At 39.7% G+C, this 15,412-nt stretch overlaps 1 protein-coding gene across 5 annotated transcripts; it reads left to right on the forward strand.

Moving 5' to 3' along the window:
* The first annotated feature begins 2,386 nt into the window (after nucleotides 1–2,386).
* LOC108992487 (endonuclease III homolog 1, chloroplastic-like) lies at nucleotides 2,387–14,950 on the forward strand. Of its 5 annotated transcripts, XM_018967072.2 has the most exons (11): nucleotides 2,403–2,542; nucleotides 2,694–2,815; nucleotides 3,386–3,449; nucleotides 3,743–3,808; nucleotides 3,977–4,104; nucleotides 5,435–5,501; nucleotides 6,991–7,082; nucleotides 7,165–7,302; nucleotides 7,382–7,486; nucleotides 14,151–14,234; nucleotides 14,532–14,950. In XM_018967072.2, exons 1-11 carry the CDS (start codon nucleotides 2,512–2,514, stop codon nucleotides 14,673–14,675), a joined length of 1,041 nt encoding a protein of 346 aa, XP_018822617.2. In that variant the 5' UTR covers nucleotides 2,403–2,511; the 3' UTR covers nucleotides 14,676–14,950. The 5 variants fall into 5 exon arrangements, with proteins under 5 accessions (XP_035539353.1, XP_035539352.1, XP_018822622.2 ...); XM_035683460.1 differs by lacking the exon at nucleotides 3,743–3,808 and having other exon boundaries at nucleotides 2,387–2,542; nucleotides 3,386–3,470; nucleotides 3,986–4,104; XM_035683459.1 differs by lacking the exon at nucleotides 3,743–3,808 and having other exon boundaries at nucleotides 2,388–2,542; nucleotides 3,386–3,470.
* The last annotated feature ends 462 nt before the right edge of the window (nucleotides 14,951–15,412 follow it).

Raw genomic sequence — 15,412 nt, forward strand, 5'->3', positions numbered from 1 at the left:
TTATCAACCTGTTGAATCACCTTCTTCACCAAGACCCTCCAAATTTGGTTCTACACGAGATGCACCAGCTTCCAAAATTTTTTTAAAATATTGAACCATTCCCTCATGAGTCTGTTCCAGAGAGGAGAGAATTGAGCCATCTGCAAGCTGCATTTCCTTCACTTCTTTATAATTTTAGCGACTGACAGCACGAAAGAACATCGCATTTGCTTCACCCTTTTGTATACAAGATTGCTTATCTTGTTGTGCCAATCTTTGCTCTCCTTTGTCAAGCCAAACTGAAATGTCAACTTGAGATACAACAAGGTTAGTTTCGACATCTTCTGAAAAAGCAGTTTGCAAACTTTCCTCTAATACTCTTATCCGATCTTCAAGTTCCGCAATATGCTTCTCAGTCCTGCCAAAAACTTGTTTATTCCATAATCTAAGAGCCACCTTCAAATCTTTGAGTTTCCTCATCAAATTGTTGAGCTTAGAACCCCTTTCTATGCCGTTCCAAGCCTGATAAACACAATGAAAAAATTGGTCATGAGAAACCGACATTTGCTGGAATTTGAAGGAAGGAAACCAGTATGGATCCAATTTTGCATCCAATGAAAACTGCATTGGTGCATGGTCCGAGAAGTCCTATTGAGGTACTTCATATGAGCATTAGGAAAAGCATCTAAAGCTACAACATTAAGAAAGGCATGGTCCAAATGTGCCCAGCTTCTAGAGAGACCTGCATGCCCATTACACCAAGAGAGAGGCTGACAAGAAAACCGCATCTCTAACAAACCACAAGCATCCACCCAGTTATTAAAATCATCCATTGTAGCAGCAAGTCTCGGATGTCCCCATTGCCTCTCATTATCCTGCCTTATTATATTAAAATCCCCTGAAACAAACCAAGGAATATTATTAGAGTTCAAAGCTGACAAAGAACTCAAAAGTCGTCTTCTATCCATATAATAGCACTTAGCATAAACAAAAGTGACTAAAATCTCTTTCAAATTATATTTGAGTTGAATTGATAAGAACTGATCCCCCATGTTAACCATTGTGAGTTCTATATCTTGGGACCAAAAAATCCACAGTTTCCCTCCAACACTAATATTCAAGTCACAAAACTCAAAATTCAATCGATCTCGCCATAACAATAAACAACTTGATCCACCATTGGTTATGCAATAACTAGGACTTTCGGTCATAACTTTGATACTAACTTCTTAAGATGTCTAGACAAGGTCCCAATACCTCGAGTGTTCTAGAACAAATAAGAAATCATCATAAATTAAGATGAGAGGGCTTGCTTTTAACCCTCAATGATCCCCTTAGCTTAGTACCTTTATTCTGCAAAGTAGACTCATGATGAACATCATAATCAGATAAAACTGACTTTCCCTTGGCCAAAAGCTCCAGCACATCATCCGATTCAAAATCTGAACAAGTATGAACCTCAAAAGCCTCCTCTCTTTTGAGTTCCATGCCAACATAAACTGAATTCCCCCTATCCCTCTCAATTAATTCTGCAATCGTACATTATCCTGACCACAAGAAAAATCAGCCACTCCCTCCTCATGAGGATCACCTTCAGTGTCAGAGATAACCTCCCCCAAAAATTCACCCAGATGAGTGCCTACACCACGGTCTAAAGGAATGATCCCTAATGCATTCTCTTCATGATGCGCAGTCACATATTCTCTTCATGAGAAAGAACAACCTTCTTTTTAAAGGTTCTTTTGCTCACTCGAATGTTATTGTGAAGGAAGCAAGAGGTATATTGGATATGCTAAATGAGGAGGATTCCAGCTAGGATCGTGGGCATGCTTGTATCTTAACTAAGGATTGGCAGGCTCCTCCATCAAACTAGCTTAAGATGAATTGGGACAGTGCAGTAGACAAGGCCAAAGCAGTAATTGGAGTGTGAGTAGCAGTTAGGGACAACTCTGGTCAAACCATTGCTACCATGAGGACCAAAAAACATCTCTTCCCTGATCCATTACTAGCAGAGGCATTTGGAGCCCTTAAAACAATATATTTTGGTACGAAGCTTGGCCTATCTCAAGTGATTATTAAAGGAGATTCTCTACAAGTCATCAATGATCTTAGAAGGGATAAAGAAGGCTGTAATAGTACAAGTATGTTTGTATGTGAGGCAAAACAACTTCTAAAAAAATTTGCCAAGTGGGAGGTTTCTCATGTTAGAAGAAATGGCAATACTATGGCTCACTTGTTGGCAAAAGATGCTATTTCCATCTATAATCATATTATAACGTTGGGAGACCTCCCTCTTTGTATCCATTTGATTTAATAGAATGGAACTGAATTACTCAAAAAAAAAAAAAAAAAAAAAATTTCGGTACCAAAAATAAAATAAAATATTTTTTTCGGTCCCTCCATTTCCGAAACCCAAACCCTTCTCCTCAGAAGTCACTTCGGCACCCTTCCCTTTCTACTGGTTTTGAACCAGATCATTCAGCAGCATGTCCAATCCCAAAACAAGATCATCTTTCAAACCCTCCAGTCCCAATGCGAAACCCCGCTTCAGAGCCAAACCCAGGTCATTGTGAATTATGATAATAATGAAAAAGCTCGTACTCTCACAAAAACATTACTTTGCCTATCTTACAACATTCATACTGTTCCAATAAGAATCTTATTCCCATTTTAATGCTATTTTTTTTTTTTGGGGGGGGGGGGGAATATTGCAGGCTCTGAATCTTCCAATGGCGGTTCGGCATCAGAACTTCGTGTTTTTGTGAGGAAAAAGAGAGGGAGAAAGACTATAGAGACTCAAGAAACGAAGTATGAAGCAGAACCTCTTGACCAAAAAGTAAGAATATTAGTTCTTTATTAAATTCAGAAACTTTTTTTAATTGTTTTATATTTGATCCAGCATTTAGGTGATTTGAGTAGCCTCTATTTCTCGCTCATGACAAAAACAATGAGCTATTTAAATTTATATTATTTGTTTATTTTTATTTAACCATTGTAAACCTGCCACAAATTATGATTGCCTTAAATTTATTTCTGCTTTGTCAGTTCAGAAATTGGTGTGTAATTCAACTTATATATATTGCTCAAGACTTTGTCTATAAAATCATTTGAACGGATGGATCTTACTTTCATTGCTTCGCAGAAATTCATTACACTCTTTGTGGCTTCGCAGCTAGAGTTTTTCTTGGTTATTTTGCTAGGCACTGAGGTCCACTGGAGCTTGTTCTATTACTGGGTTTTCAACTTCTATTAACTCCTTAAAGTGTGTCAAAATTATTAACCATTTGTGGAATAAATGATGTACGATAAAATCCAATATTTAGCTTTAAGTCCTGCTTAATGGTTACAATTTCTTAATTGATCCATAAAGAAGAATTGTTTATCGTGATCAACTTTTTCTATGCAGCTACGTGGTCCACCTGAAATCGAAGAATTTGGGTACAAACAAGTGAATGGATCTTTTCAGTCAAGTAACACCTCCTTTGCCAATGGTCTCGTAACATTTGCGATGTCTTTAGTAGCATATAAGCATATAATAATACATAAGATGTTTTATGCTATTGTGGGTCCTGCTTACCAATGATTAGAAATGTTTTAGGTTATTGCAGTTCACATGCATCTTTTGAAAGACACTTATCAAACAGAAAAACATGCATTTATTCAAACCTATTGTGCATTTTTGGCATATAATACTGAAATGGGTGATTTCATCTCGCTTAGCCTATATCTTTGTCTTTTGAGTCATTTTTCTAGTACACTACAGCGGTGGAAACTTTTCTGAGCAAGCCACGATTTGAATCTTTTATCTGTGATGGGGTACCTCTGAATAGTAAGTTCATTGTATTCAGCATACTTTTAACAATAAGAAAAATTGAATTGACTTTGGAAAAAGTCCCTACAGGTGAACCACCTCGTTCTGTGATGGGGTACCCCTGCTGTTTAGTTACATGATTAATATTCAACTGCTTAACTGTTTGTTTGATGATCTGCTGTTTAGTCCCTACAGGTGAACCACCTCCAAATTGGGAAAAAGTCCTTGAAGGAATTCGCAAAATGAGGTCTACTGAGGATGCACCAGTGGACACGATGGGATGTGAGAAAGCTGGCAATTCTCTTCCTCCTAAGGTAAGATTATCTGTTGTCTGGCAATGGGTATAGTTAATGGAAGAAAGCATACCTTAAATTGTTATCATATCACTTTATCAGCAGTTGATACTTTCTCTAACAATGAGATCAAATCTTCAACTTCATATTACAGAGGCCCAGAAATTGACAAAATACCTTTGAAGTTCATATGTCCTGGGCATGGAATGGGAAGGGAAAATCATGGTAATAAGTTAAAAAAAAAAAGGAAAAAGGAGATGCCAAAGAAATTAAAGTAATGGCTACATAATTCGTTTTTAGTAATTTTGCGATAAATCATAATTTGTTGTATTATGTTTGTATTTTCCTGGGAAGGGCGTAGTTAGGAGCTGTGTTGGACTTTAGGAAAACCTGTTGAGGTTCAAAAGCATTGGACTGGAAGGTGGTGACTCACACCATTAAGTAGGCAAGATGAACTTGGCATGCTTTAGCCTTTAAGACTCTATGAGATGCTGGGAGCTGTAATGAGTTTTGAGCATTGAATGGTCCTTTGGATTGAGTGCCAAGATCTGCAGATTTGTGGCAGGTATTCTGCTGCAAGAGGCGTGAATTTAGGTTAAGAAGAAATTATATTTAATTTCATTTTGAGGAAATTTCTTTTGACACCTCCTCTCAAATATTATTTGACAAAATGATACTTAATTTCCTTCGAGAAAACTTCATTTTGAAGAAGTGATATTTAAGTCATTTGGTCTACCTGATGACCAAGCAAGACATATTTGAACTTACAATATGAGTAATGCTACATACAGTCATGGCTTTTGCAAGTGCCATGCACTGCTTTTGAGAAAGAGTGGGGTCTACTATTAAAAAATTAATTTTTTCATGTGGATCCCATATTCACTCATTTTTTTGAAAATGAGTGCGTAACGCTTGCGACTCTATAACTTCAAATATCATTTTTCTTAGATTGCATAAACAATAACTAGGTTTTTACTGTTTTCAAAAAGTTACAGATTTTCACTTTTCGCACAATTAATTTATGGGTAAAAACCTCACAAATACCTCCGTCCAATACCAGATAATTTTTTAATTGCATGAAAATCTGGTAACTGTTTGCAAAACAGTAAAAAACTAGGTAATGATTCTGTAAGTAACCCCCAGAATTAATTTGAAACAAGCATGAGTTAATTTTGGACCGGTAGTCAAATGGTCTTTGATGGGCCCAAGTTTGCATTGGCTTTGCAGGCTGCATCACCCTAGTACATATATTCTTATTCCAATGTCAGTGCTGTGTTTTTCCATGGACTTTCTATTTCATGCATGAAGCATCAAATTGGTAGGTTAATTATTCATATTTTGTCTTTATCAGGAAAGAAGATTTGCTGTCTTAGTATCTTCGCTTCTGTCAAGTCAAACCAAGGATAACGTTACTCATGGCAAGTACTTCCACCCTTAAAGTTTATTGGCATTGACAGACGTGTTTTAATAGCCTGTTTTGAAATGAAGGCAGTTGACTATTTTTTGTACTTTTCTATCCTGAGTGTAAAACAATCGCACAATTACACACCGCTAGGATCAACTGATGAGCCTTCCTTTTAAAGAGCTAACAATGCAAGGAAGACCACCTTGCCTCCGAGTGACAAGTTATGATGACAACAGCGATATTATCTCAGTACTCAGGATACAATAATGGGGCCTTTGTCCAAAGATACAAGGTATTAAGAACAAAAAGCTTTTAACTCCAACACCAATCTTTCCCAGTCCTCAAAGCTATGCTGATTTCTTTCCCACCATAGTACACACAAATGGACCATCTTACACATGGGAATCCACTTTTCATGGTTAAAGTGTCCATTCCAACATGTTAAATCCACCACCTAGGAAGGCACCACCCAATCGATCCCAAAAAGATTGAAGAACATTCTCAATAGGATGATTACAATCTTGCAATGTAAAAGAAGATGATCCATCGATTCCTCATTTTTCCTACACATGCAAAGTTGATTAACCATTAGGATGCCACATCTTCTCACGTCGTCCAAGGTGAGGATTCTCCCTAGTGCTGCTGTCCACGTGAAGAAAGCCACTTTTGGGGGAGCTCTATTTCTCCAAATAAGCTTCCATGAGAAAGGAGCGTTGCTGTGAGTAAACAGTATGACTTTACTTCAGGCACTCCTCTCCTAGATGGGATCCAAACCATTTTATCATAACTATCCTGTCCCATGCTACATGAGTATAACCTGTCAAAGAAGGATGAAAGAGATCCACCTCTGGATTGTATGCCTCCCTAGTGAAGATGGCACCCCATTGAGTAGAATCATGCCGAGGATGATAATGATCCACCACAGAAGCTTTCTTCATGTGAGTAAATAGAACTGGAAATGTACTTTCCAAGGATTGATCGCAACACCATGAGAGCATTTAATGAAGTCATGCCTGAGCACCTTTTTTTTGGCTAATCAAAATTATTTGTAACCAGTTTTTTCTTCTAGATCCTTTTCCTGATATATAATATACACTTTACCTGTTTCTGGAATTTAATACAAATAGTTGATCAGTATTGACCGGATTTCTAATGACATCATTAATTAAATCTTTTGCTACCAGAAAATGTTATTTCCAGATTGTACTTGGAAAGATTATGAAAAATCCTCTATTTTAAGGAAGAGTTCAATAGGTAAATAGTATCATACAAATACAAAGAACTTCATGATTGTATACACATGCAATTCGTAGTCGGGAGATAAACTTACTTGGTATCTTCCTGTGCCTTGACTGGGCATGACTGAATAGATCTTTCCCTGTAATGACCTTTAGCTGATGGCATGCAAATAATTTCGGAGCCAGATTTACCTGCTCTAAATCATGTTCTGATTTTTTATCAATGCCCTTAAAACTTCACTCACCAAGTTCTAAGGAGTGCAGGAGCAATCCAGCGTCTCCTTCAAAATGGTCTGCTTGCTGCCGATACCATTGACAAAGCTGATGAAGCAACTATCAAAGGCTTGATTTACCCTGTATGTTATTTTTCTGCAATAGTTTATGAAAGTCCTAATACTTCGCTTTCTCTTTTTATTTATTTATTTGTTGAAATTTTAGGTTGGTTTTTATACAAGAAAAGCTGCTAACATGAAGAAAATTGCAAACATCTGTCTCATGAAGTATGATGGAGACATACCTAGCTCGTTGGAGGAACTGCTCCTACTTCCAGGGATAGGCCCTAAGATGGCTCATTTGGTAGGGATTGATTGCAGTATTTGTGTAAATCAGAATGTTGCCTTAGCATCTCCAAGTTGTGTGATATGTTTTGGTGTAGGTTATGAATGTTGGGTGGAATAATGTTCAAGGGATATGTGTTGATACTCATGTGCACCGGATTTGTAATCGGCTTGGATGGGTATCAAAGTCCTGCACAAAACAGGTGCCTCTATCATTATCGTTTGTCACATTTGATCTATACAAGCAGGTTGTCAACTTTGGTAGTTTCCTGAAAACTGATTTCACCTATGGGAAATTGCACTTGCTCTCATTAAATATTTTACTACAACTTGCTCATTCTTCTATCATAAAGAATAGGGTGGAAGATGATATTTGATCTATTTTTTTTTTTTGATCAATAAAAGATAGATATTATATATATGAATGAAAAAAGGTATAACCCTTGTACACAGGAAGTATACATGAGTACTCCTAAATACATTCTAAGAACGATAAATTAAAGACAAGAAATCATGAATATTGTCCCCATGCAAAACAATAGTGGAAAACCAACACATTAGTGTGTGGAGAAAAAAATTCTTCAACTCAGTCATTGTCCGTTCCGTATCTTCAAAGCACCTCGCATTCCTTTCCGTCCAAATACACCACATAATGCACAACGGAATCATCTTCCACACTGCTGCCACTTGTTGACAGCCTTGCAACTTTGTCCAACAACCCATCAAATCCACAACCCTCAAAGGCATAACCCAAGCAACATCAACCCTTTGAAAAATCTCATCCCACAACACTCTTGTTACCTCACAATGTAATAAGAGATGGTTCACGGATTCTCCATTCTTTTTACACATATAGCACCAATCCACCAATACACAACCTCTCTTCCTCAAGTTGTCCGTAGTCAATATCTTCCCAAGAGCAGCATTCCAAACAAAAAAAGCTACTTTAGAAGGCACACGAGCTCTCCAAATATTCTTCCAAGGGAACGGGGTATTATCAAGATGTGTAGTCAAGATGCTATAATACGCCTTGACTGTACATATCTTGTGATTATTAGACCTCCACTTCAAACTATCTCGTTGTGCCATAGGAATCTCCATGGAATATAATAAACTGAAAAAAACTGAGACACTAGGTAATTCCCAATCATGGAAATCCCTATTAAATAGAATATTCCACTGGTGCGTACCATGAGAAAATAACCTCACCTCCGCCACTGCCTCCCTATTAGCTACAATACGGTATAGAGCCGGAAAAACCCTTTCCAGTGCCTGTTCTCCACACCACACATCTCGCCAAAATCTGATTTGATTGCCCTCACCAACAACAAAACGAATTTTATTTGCAAAGCATGGCCACCCCTTCCTTATATACTTCCATAATCCCACACCATACCCCCCTCTCACTTCATTAGAGCACCACCCACCCAGCCCAATACCATATCTTGCATCAATAACATCCTTCCACAATGATCCCCCCTCCAAATGATATCTCCAAAGCCATTTTCCTAATAAAGCTTTATTAAAGGTTCTCAAGTTACACACACCCAACCCCCCATTCACAACTGAGCCACATACAGTCTTCCAACTCACCAAATGAAATTTTTTCTCCTCCCCCATGCCCCCCCATAAGAATGCCCTAAAGAGTTTCTCCATTCTGTTCACCACCCCTACAGGCATAGGAAACAGAGATAAAAAATAAGTGGGGAGGTTAGTGAGAGTACTCTTGATAAGAGTGAGGCGTCCCCCTTTTGACAAATACACTCGTTTCCAGCCAGCCAACCTATTCTCTATCTTCTCCACTACCCCATTCCATATAGCTCTATTCTTGAAAGTTGCTCCCAACGGAAGGCCCAAATATTTCATTGGGAGAGAAGAAACCTTACAATCCAGAAGACTTGCTAAAGTATAGATATTAGAAACCACACCCACAGGAACCATCTCAGACTTGCCTAGATTCACTTTTAGCCCTGACACTGCTTCAAAGCAGAGTAACAGTGCTCGTAGAATTTGGATCTGGCTTCTATTCGCTTCACAAAAAACTAACGTATCATCTGCAAAAAGAAGGTGTGAAATGATAGTAGGACCACTAGCACCGTTGCCCACCTGAAAGCTCGATAAAAACCCTTCCCCAACAACAGCCTGCAACATCCTACTTAAAGCCTCCATAACTATAACAAAAAGAAGAGGAGATAGAGGATCTCCCTGCCTCAGACCCCGCGAACTGTCAAAAAATCCAGCCGGTGTGCCATTAACCAAAACTGAGAATCGGGTGGTTGAAATACAATGACGCATCCATGAGATCCACCTATCCCCAAAACCACATCTCTCAAGTGAATATAAAAGAAACTCTCAGTTCACGTGATCATATGCCTTCTCCATACCAAGCTTGCACAGCACACCTGATCCTCCCTCCCGTAATCTATGGTCCAAGCACTCATTTGCAATGAGTACTGAGTCAAGAATTTGTCTCCCACGAATAAAGGCATTCTGAGACTTGGAGATAATTTGTTCCAACACCGGACTAAGCCTGTTAGCAAGAACCTTCGAGATAATCTTATAAACACTACTAACCAAGCTTATAGGCCGAAAGTCTTCAATAGTCACTGCCCCATGTTTCTTAGGGATGAGGGCAATAAAAGTCGCATTTAGGGATTTTTCAAACTTTTGAAGAGAATAAAATTCATTAAAGACCTACATAACATCACCTTTCACAATGTCCCAACAGGTTTGAAAAAAACCTATTGAAAAACCATCCGGCCCCGACTCTTTATCTTTAGCCATTCCAGATAAGACCTTATAAATCTCTTCTTCAACAAAAGGTCTCTCCAAAATACTCACACTCTGCAAGTCAATTGCCTCAAAGTTCAAGGCATCAAGCTTTGGCCTCCAAGGAAACGATTCTGTGAGGAGAGTCTCATAGTAATGTACTATATGGTTTTCTAACTCGGGAGAAGAAGAAAACACCTCAGAACCTGATTGGAGTGACTCGATAACATTATTACGCCGATGTGAATTAGCCACTTTGTGAAAGAACTTCGTACACCTATCACCTTCTTTCAACCAAAGGGCTCTGGATTTTTGACGCCATGAAATTTCCTCTGACAACAAAACCCTCTCCAAATTTGTCATAACCATGCCTTTCCTCAATAACATCTCCTCTGAGTTATCTCCCAATAACTCTTTATCCTCCAACTCTTGCAATTCCTCCAACAGTTTAGCCTTCTGATTATCAGTGTGACCAAAAACCTCCAAGTTCCACTTCTTCAAATCTTGTTTCAATGCCTTCAACTTACTTGCAAGAATGTAACTTGGAGTACCAAGGAACTGATATGAATACCACCACGCACGCACCATCTCTACGAACCCATCCGTTGTTAGCCACATGTTTTCAAACTTGAAATACCGACTTCCCCTATGAATACCCCCACAATCTAAAATAATAGGAAAATGGTCAGAACTGACACGAGCTAGTCGTTTCTGACTAACTTCCGGATAATGAGCTTCCCATGCAGTAGATACAAGAAATCTATCCAATCTCGACCACACCCGCCCATTTGACCAAGTATATTCACCCCCTACCAGGGGGAGATCCATGAGATCAAGATCGAAGATGAACTCGCGAAATTCATCCATGGCCCTAGAATTCCGACAATGCCCTGAACGCTCACTAGGAAAGCGAATAGTATTAAAATCGCCCCCCATACACCACGGCACATCCCATAATGAGTATACACCCGCCAGCTCCTCCCACAACTTTCTCCTATCCAAATCCACATTAGGGCCATATGAGCCTGCAAATGCTCATTCCCAACCATCCACCACATTTTTAAATCTAATCGCGATCGAGAATTCTCCGATACACTCCTCAATCGACTCAACAACTCTTTTGTCCCACATGAGTAACACTCCACCAGAGGCTCCCAAAGAAGCCAAATAAGTCCATCCCACATAAGAGCACCCCCATACACTTCGCACAATTTTCCTATCAATGTAACACATCTTTGTTTCTTGAAAACACACCACATCACCCTTCCACATCCGCAATAATGCTTTAATACGGAGACGTTTATTGCGATCATTAAGCCCCCGTACATTCCATGATATAATCTTAGGCTTCATAAGAAACTATATTGCCCCTCCCTTTCGATCTATCCCTTCCACCGCTCCCTTCTTTCACATCATAATTAATGGAACAAGTTAGCCTTTTAAGCTCCCTATCCCGCTTTGTGGCTGACTTCGAATGACTAGCCTCAATTGCTATAAGCAGCGCCTTGAATTGTTCTTCATAACCTCCAAAAGAAATCCCAATGACATCTTGAATCTCCTCTACCTTCTTAAACACCCAATTTGACGAACAACTCCCATAAGTAGAACTGGGAGGGAGTGTACACAACGGAGTAAGGATGACCCCCTCCTCACCTGTGCTGACGGGAGAAAATAAAGCTAGTTCTGAACCACACACTGAATCTAACTCCCCGCTGGAAGGAGCAAGACCCATCGGAGAACCTAGTTCTGAAAAACCATGTTCCGAATGCATTGGATTCACCACTGGGCCTCCATCCACCACACACGGCCTTTTCTGCATATTTTCCAGTGACAGCACACAGGACAACGACGTGAAACCCACCAAATGCCCGTCCTCTGCCGCCGATACCTTCACAGGAGTAACATCTACTCCTGCGTCCACCACTTGCGGCTGAGACTGACTGTTCTCCAACAAAAACCCAGCTGACTGCGACGGGAAAACAGCCCTCGAAATGATCCGCTCCTCTGTAACCTCAGCGTCGTCCCCCTCTTCCCGTCAAAATGGCCCTAACGGCACACCATGGTGGTCGACCGCCACCGGCAGTTCTTTCTGTGACGGTGTGGGAGTCGGCGAGACGCTTATCGGCGCCGCCAGAGTTTGACTCGGGCCAAGGCCTGAAATCTCGGGCCTCGCCCGATTCCTCTGCATCCAGCGTTGTTTTGGGCCTACGGCCTGGCCCACACCAGAGCCCATACCTGGGCCCATCACAGGCTTCCCATTTCCAGCACCCAAGCCCAAGCCCAACCCATCTCCTTCACGGCCCATCCCATTCTGCAGCACCTCCTTCCCCTTAACACTGCGTTTCAACCAAACAATTTCATCCAATAATAACCCAATTTTTTCCTCCATATTATTCAGCACCCCTAGTATACTTTCCTCATTTGACCCCATCCATACGTTGCCAACTACCCCACGATTTTGCACGATCTCTGGACTTGTCACGGCTGGCACCACAGCACTCCCCTCTCTTGACTGCACCTTCTGTGCTTTAAGCGCCTCACTGTACGACCGTGCACCACCTGCTATTAACAATGAATCACCACCTTCATGCCTGGCCAGCTTCAAGCTTCCTTCCTGGAAAGCACTAAGTGCTCTGTTTCTCCCCTGCGAGACAGTGGAAGAGAAAGGAGGACTCAGCTCCTTCACTGTATCTCCAAAATATCTCCAACCTTCTCCCTTCCTTCCTTCCGGCACAACAATCATACCTCTTCTCTTGTCATGCCCAAATTCAGATATAACTATAAAACTGCCATAATAATTACTACCCCTCCTTACCATCAATACCATATTTCTTTTTCTACGAGTTCTCAGAAACTCTGCTGAACCCAGTGATGCTGCACATTCCTTCACCATGGAGCCCAACCATCCTATGGTTTCATGATCCAAAGAAATGTATTTCACCACACGACTACTTCTCTCTGTGATTCTCCACCACCTTTCATTCTCCTTTCTGAACTCAAAAACTTTATGATCAATAACAAACTCCCTGCACAGCCCCATCAAGACAAACCACTACGATAGACTGGACTCAACACTCCAAAGTCTCAAGAATCTGTTGCCATTATCACCCCAGTACCAGTACCAACAAACCAGAAAAAAGAAAAGAAAAAAAAACCAACTAGCTTTGTTAGTTTGTTAGTTTCTTGAAAGCTGATTTCCACCTATGGGAATTTGCGCATGCTCTCATTAAATATTTCACTACAACTAGCTCGTTCTTCTATCATAAAGAATGGGGTGGAAGATGATATTTGATCTATACAAGCAGGTTGTCAACTTTGTTAGTTTCTTGAAAACTGATTTCCACCTATGGGAATATGCGCATGCTCTCATTAAATATTTTACTACAACTAGCTCATTCTTCTATCATAAAGAATGGGGTGGAAGATGATATTTGAAACATCAGACTAATTTAATGCCTGTGTAAATTAACGAGGAAAATTATATTTTGGACTTCTGAGCATCATTACCTTAACCGATTTTTGGCAGTTGCCTGGGGGTTTGCGGGAAATAGAGAGTGTTGGCAGCTATGATTGGAGTGAGTGTAGGAATTTTATAACTTATGAACTCTAGAACAATCAGGACTTCATTTTTCTTTTTCTTTTGTTTAACTGATGGGTGTGGGAATTTAGCAGTCCAGTAGTCCACGGAACATTGAAGGTTGTTATTTGTTTATTTATTTTCTTAACCTACTTAATATTTCTGCCGTACATTTAGTTATATTCTACCCCCTTTATTCTCTGCTCTGTCTAGAGGGGTATGCTAGGAGAACTAATATGTGAAGGGCTTCAGCTCAAGGTAACGCAAAAAGGGACTCCCCCTAATTTTATCGGAAATATGTATTTGTTTTGTGCATGTGATGATGGATGTAGGAAGTTTTTTTTTTTCCTTCCCTTTTTGTCTATTTATATAATTTACCTTGCCATAATCTATTACGTTTATGTGAGACATTTGCAAGTCAGAGAAACACAATGGACCTCTTCAAAACTCACTTGAATTATGGTGTTTCAAAGTTTCCTAAGGGCATAGAATCAGGTGCTAATCCTTACTGTCTTTGATAGAAAACTTCAACACCTGAGGAAACAAGAGAGGCATTGCAACTGTGGCTTCCAAAGGAAGAATGGGTTCCAATAAATCCTCTTTTGGTAAGTGTAGATATCTCACTCACTCTGACCTTCGGACCCAAAAGGGAAAAAAAGACAGCTCATGTGCATATAGATATGTTAACTTTGGTTATATTTTTGTATTGATAACTATGTAAGTGCGTGTACTTATATTTGGTTGAACACTGGCAAATTCAGGAATGCTTTGTTTTTTTAGTGAGTAGCTTTGTCTCTGTTGCGCCTAGCATTTTTAAGAACATTGCACTGTGCATCTCCATGCTATAAACAAAGGAATCTTATTAATAAATGCATTTGTTCTTCTGATTTTTATTTAAACAGGTAGGATTTGGACAGACTGTTTGTACACCCCTCAGACCTAACTGTGGAATGTGCAGTGTAAGTGACTTCTGCCCATCTGCATTCAGGGAGATCTCGAGGTCACCATCCAAGTCAAAAAGGTCTAGTCTGAGCAAGAAGCTTTGATCAGCTTGGTTCCCATAAGGCGTTTGAATATGTTTTGTGTACATTGCAGTCCGGAAGGGTAGACAGATGTTTTTCACTTTCTTTTCCTTTTGAATATGCGTTGTGTTTTCCGCCTAGTATCATACATTGACTGCATATGTAATTTAGGAGGAAGACAGTTTACCATTGTATATTGGTGAAAGGGAATAGGAGGAAGGCAAATTCAGCAGGCAAAACTTTTGTTAGGAGCCCGACATCGAACTAAGTTTGCAATATATATTCAGCAGATTAATGTATTGTTTGGATGTAGAGATATTTTGAAAAATGTTGAAATGTATTAAGATAAAGTTGAGATGAAATGAAGTGTTATGGGTTTTGACTTTTGAGATAGGTGTAGGTCCCGCCGATATGCTTGGATGGTTTTTTCTTTTTTTTACAAGTATAGTGAAGGAAATTATTGAGAACTCGAACTATTTGTACAGTAGTTTAGCTTTCCTTCTGTAATGTTTCCGACTACCTTATTTTATTAATGAAGTTCATTTGCCAAGAAAAAAATAATAATACAAATTTCCTACTGATATTCATGATCCGGCGCCTTGCATTCTTATTCCATCTAACACCTAGAGCCTCTCACTGCAATTATCTACAACAAAATTGCTTAGTAGCCCTGTACTGGATCTCCTTCCTTGCACATAATATCCCTCTCCATCAAAGCACATTGCCCACAAGATGAGGGTACAAGTCACGGAGCTTCCACA

The sequence above is a fragment of the Juglans regia genome, chromosome 12, assembly GCF_001411555.2.
Source record: "Juglans regia cultivar Chandler chromosome 12, Walnut 2.0, whole genome shotgun sequence".
NCBI classification, from domain to species: domain Eukaryota; kingdom Viridiplantae; phylum Streptophyta; class Magnoliopsida; order Fagales; family Juglandaceae; genus Juglans; species Juglans regia.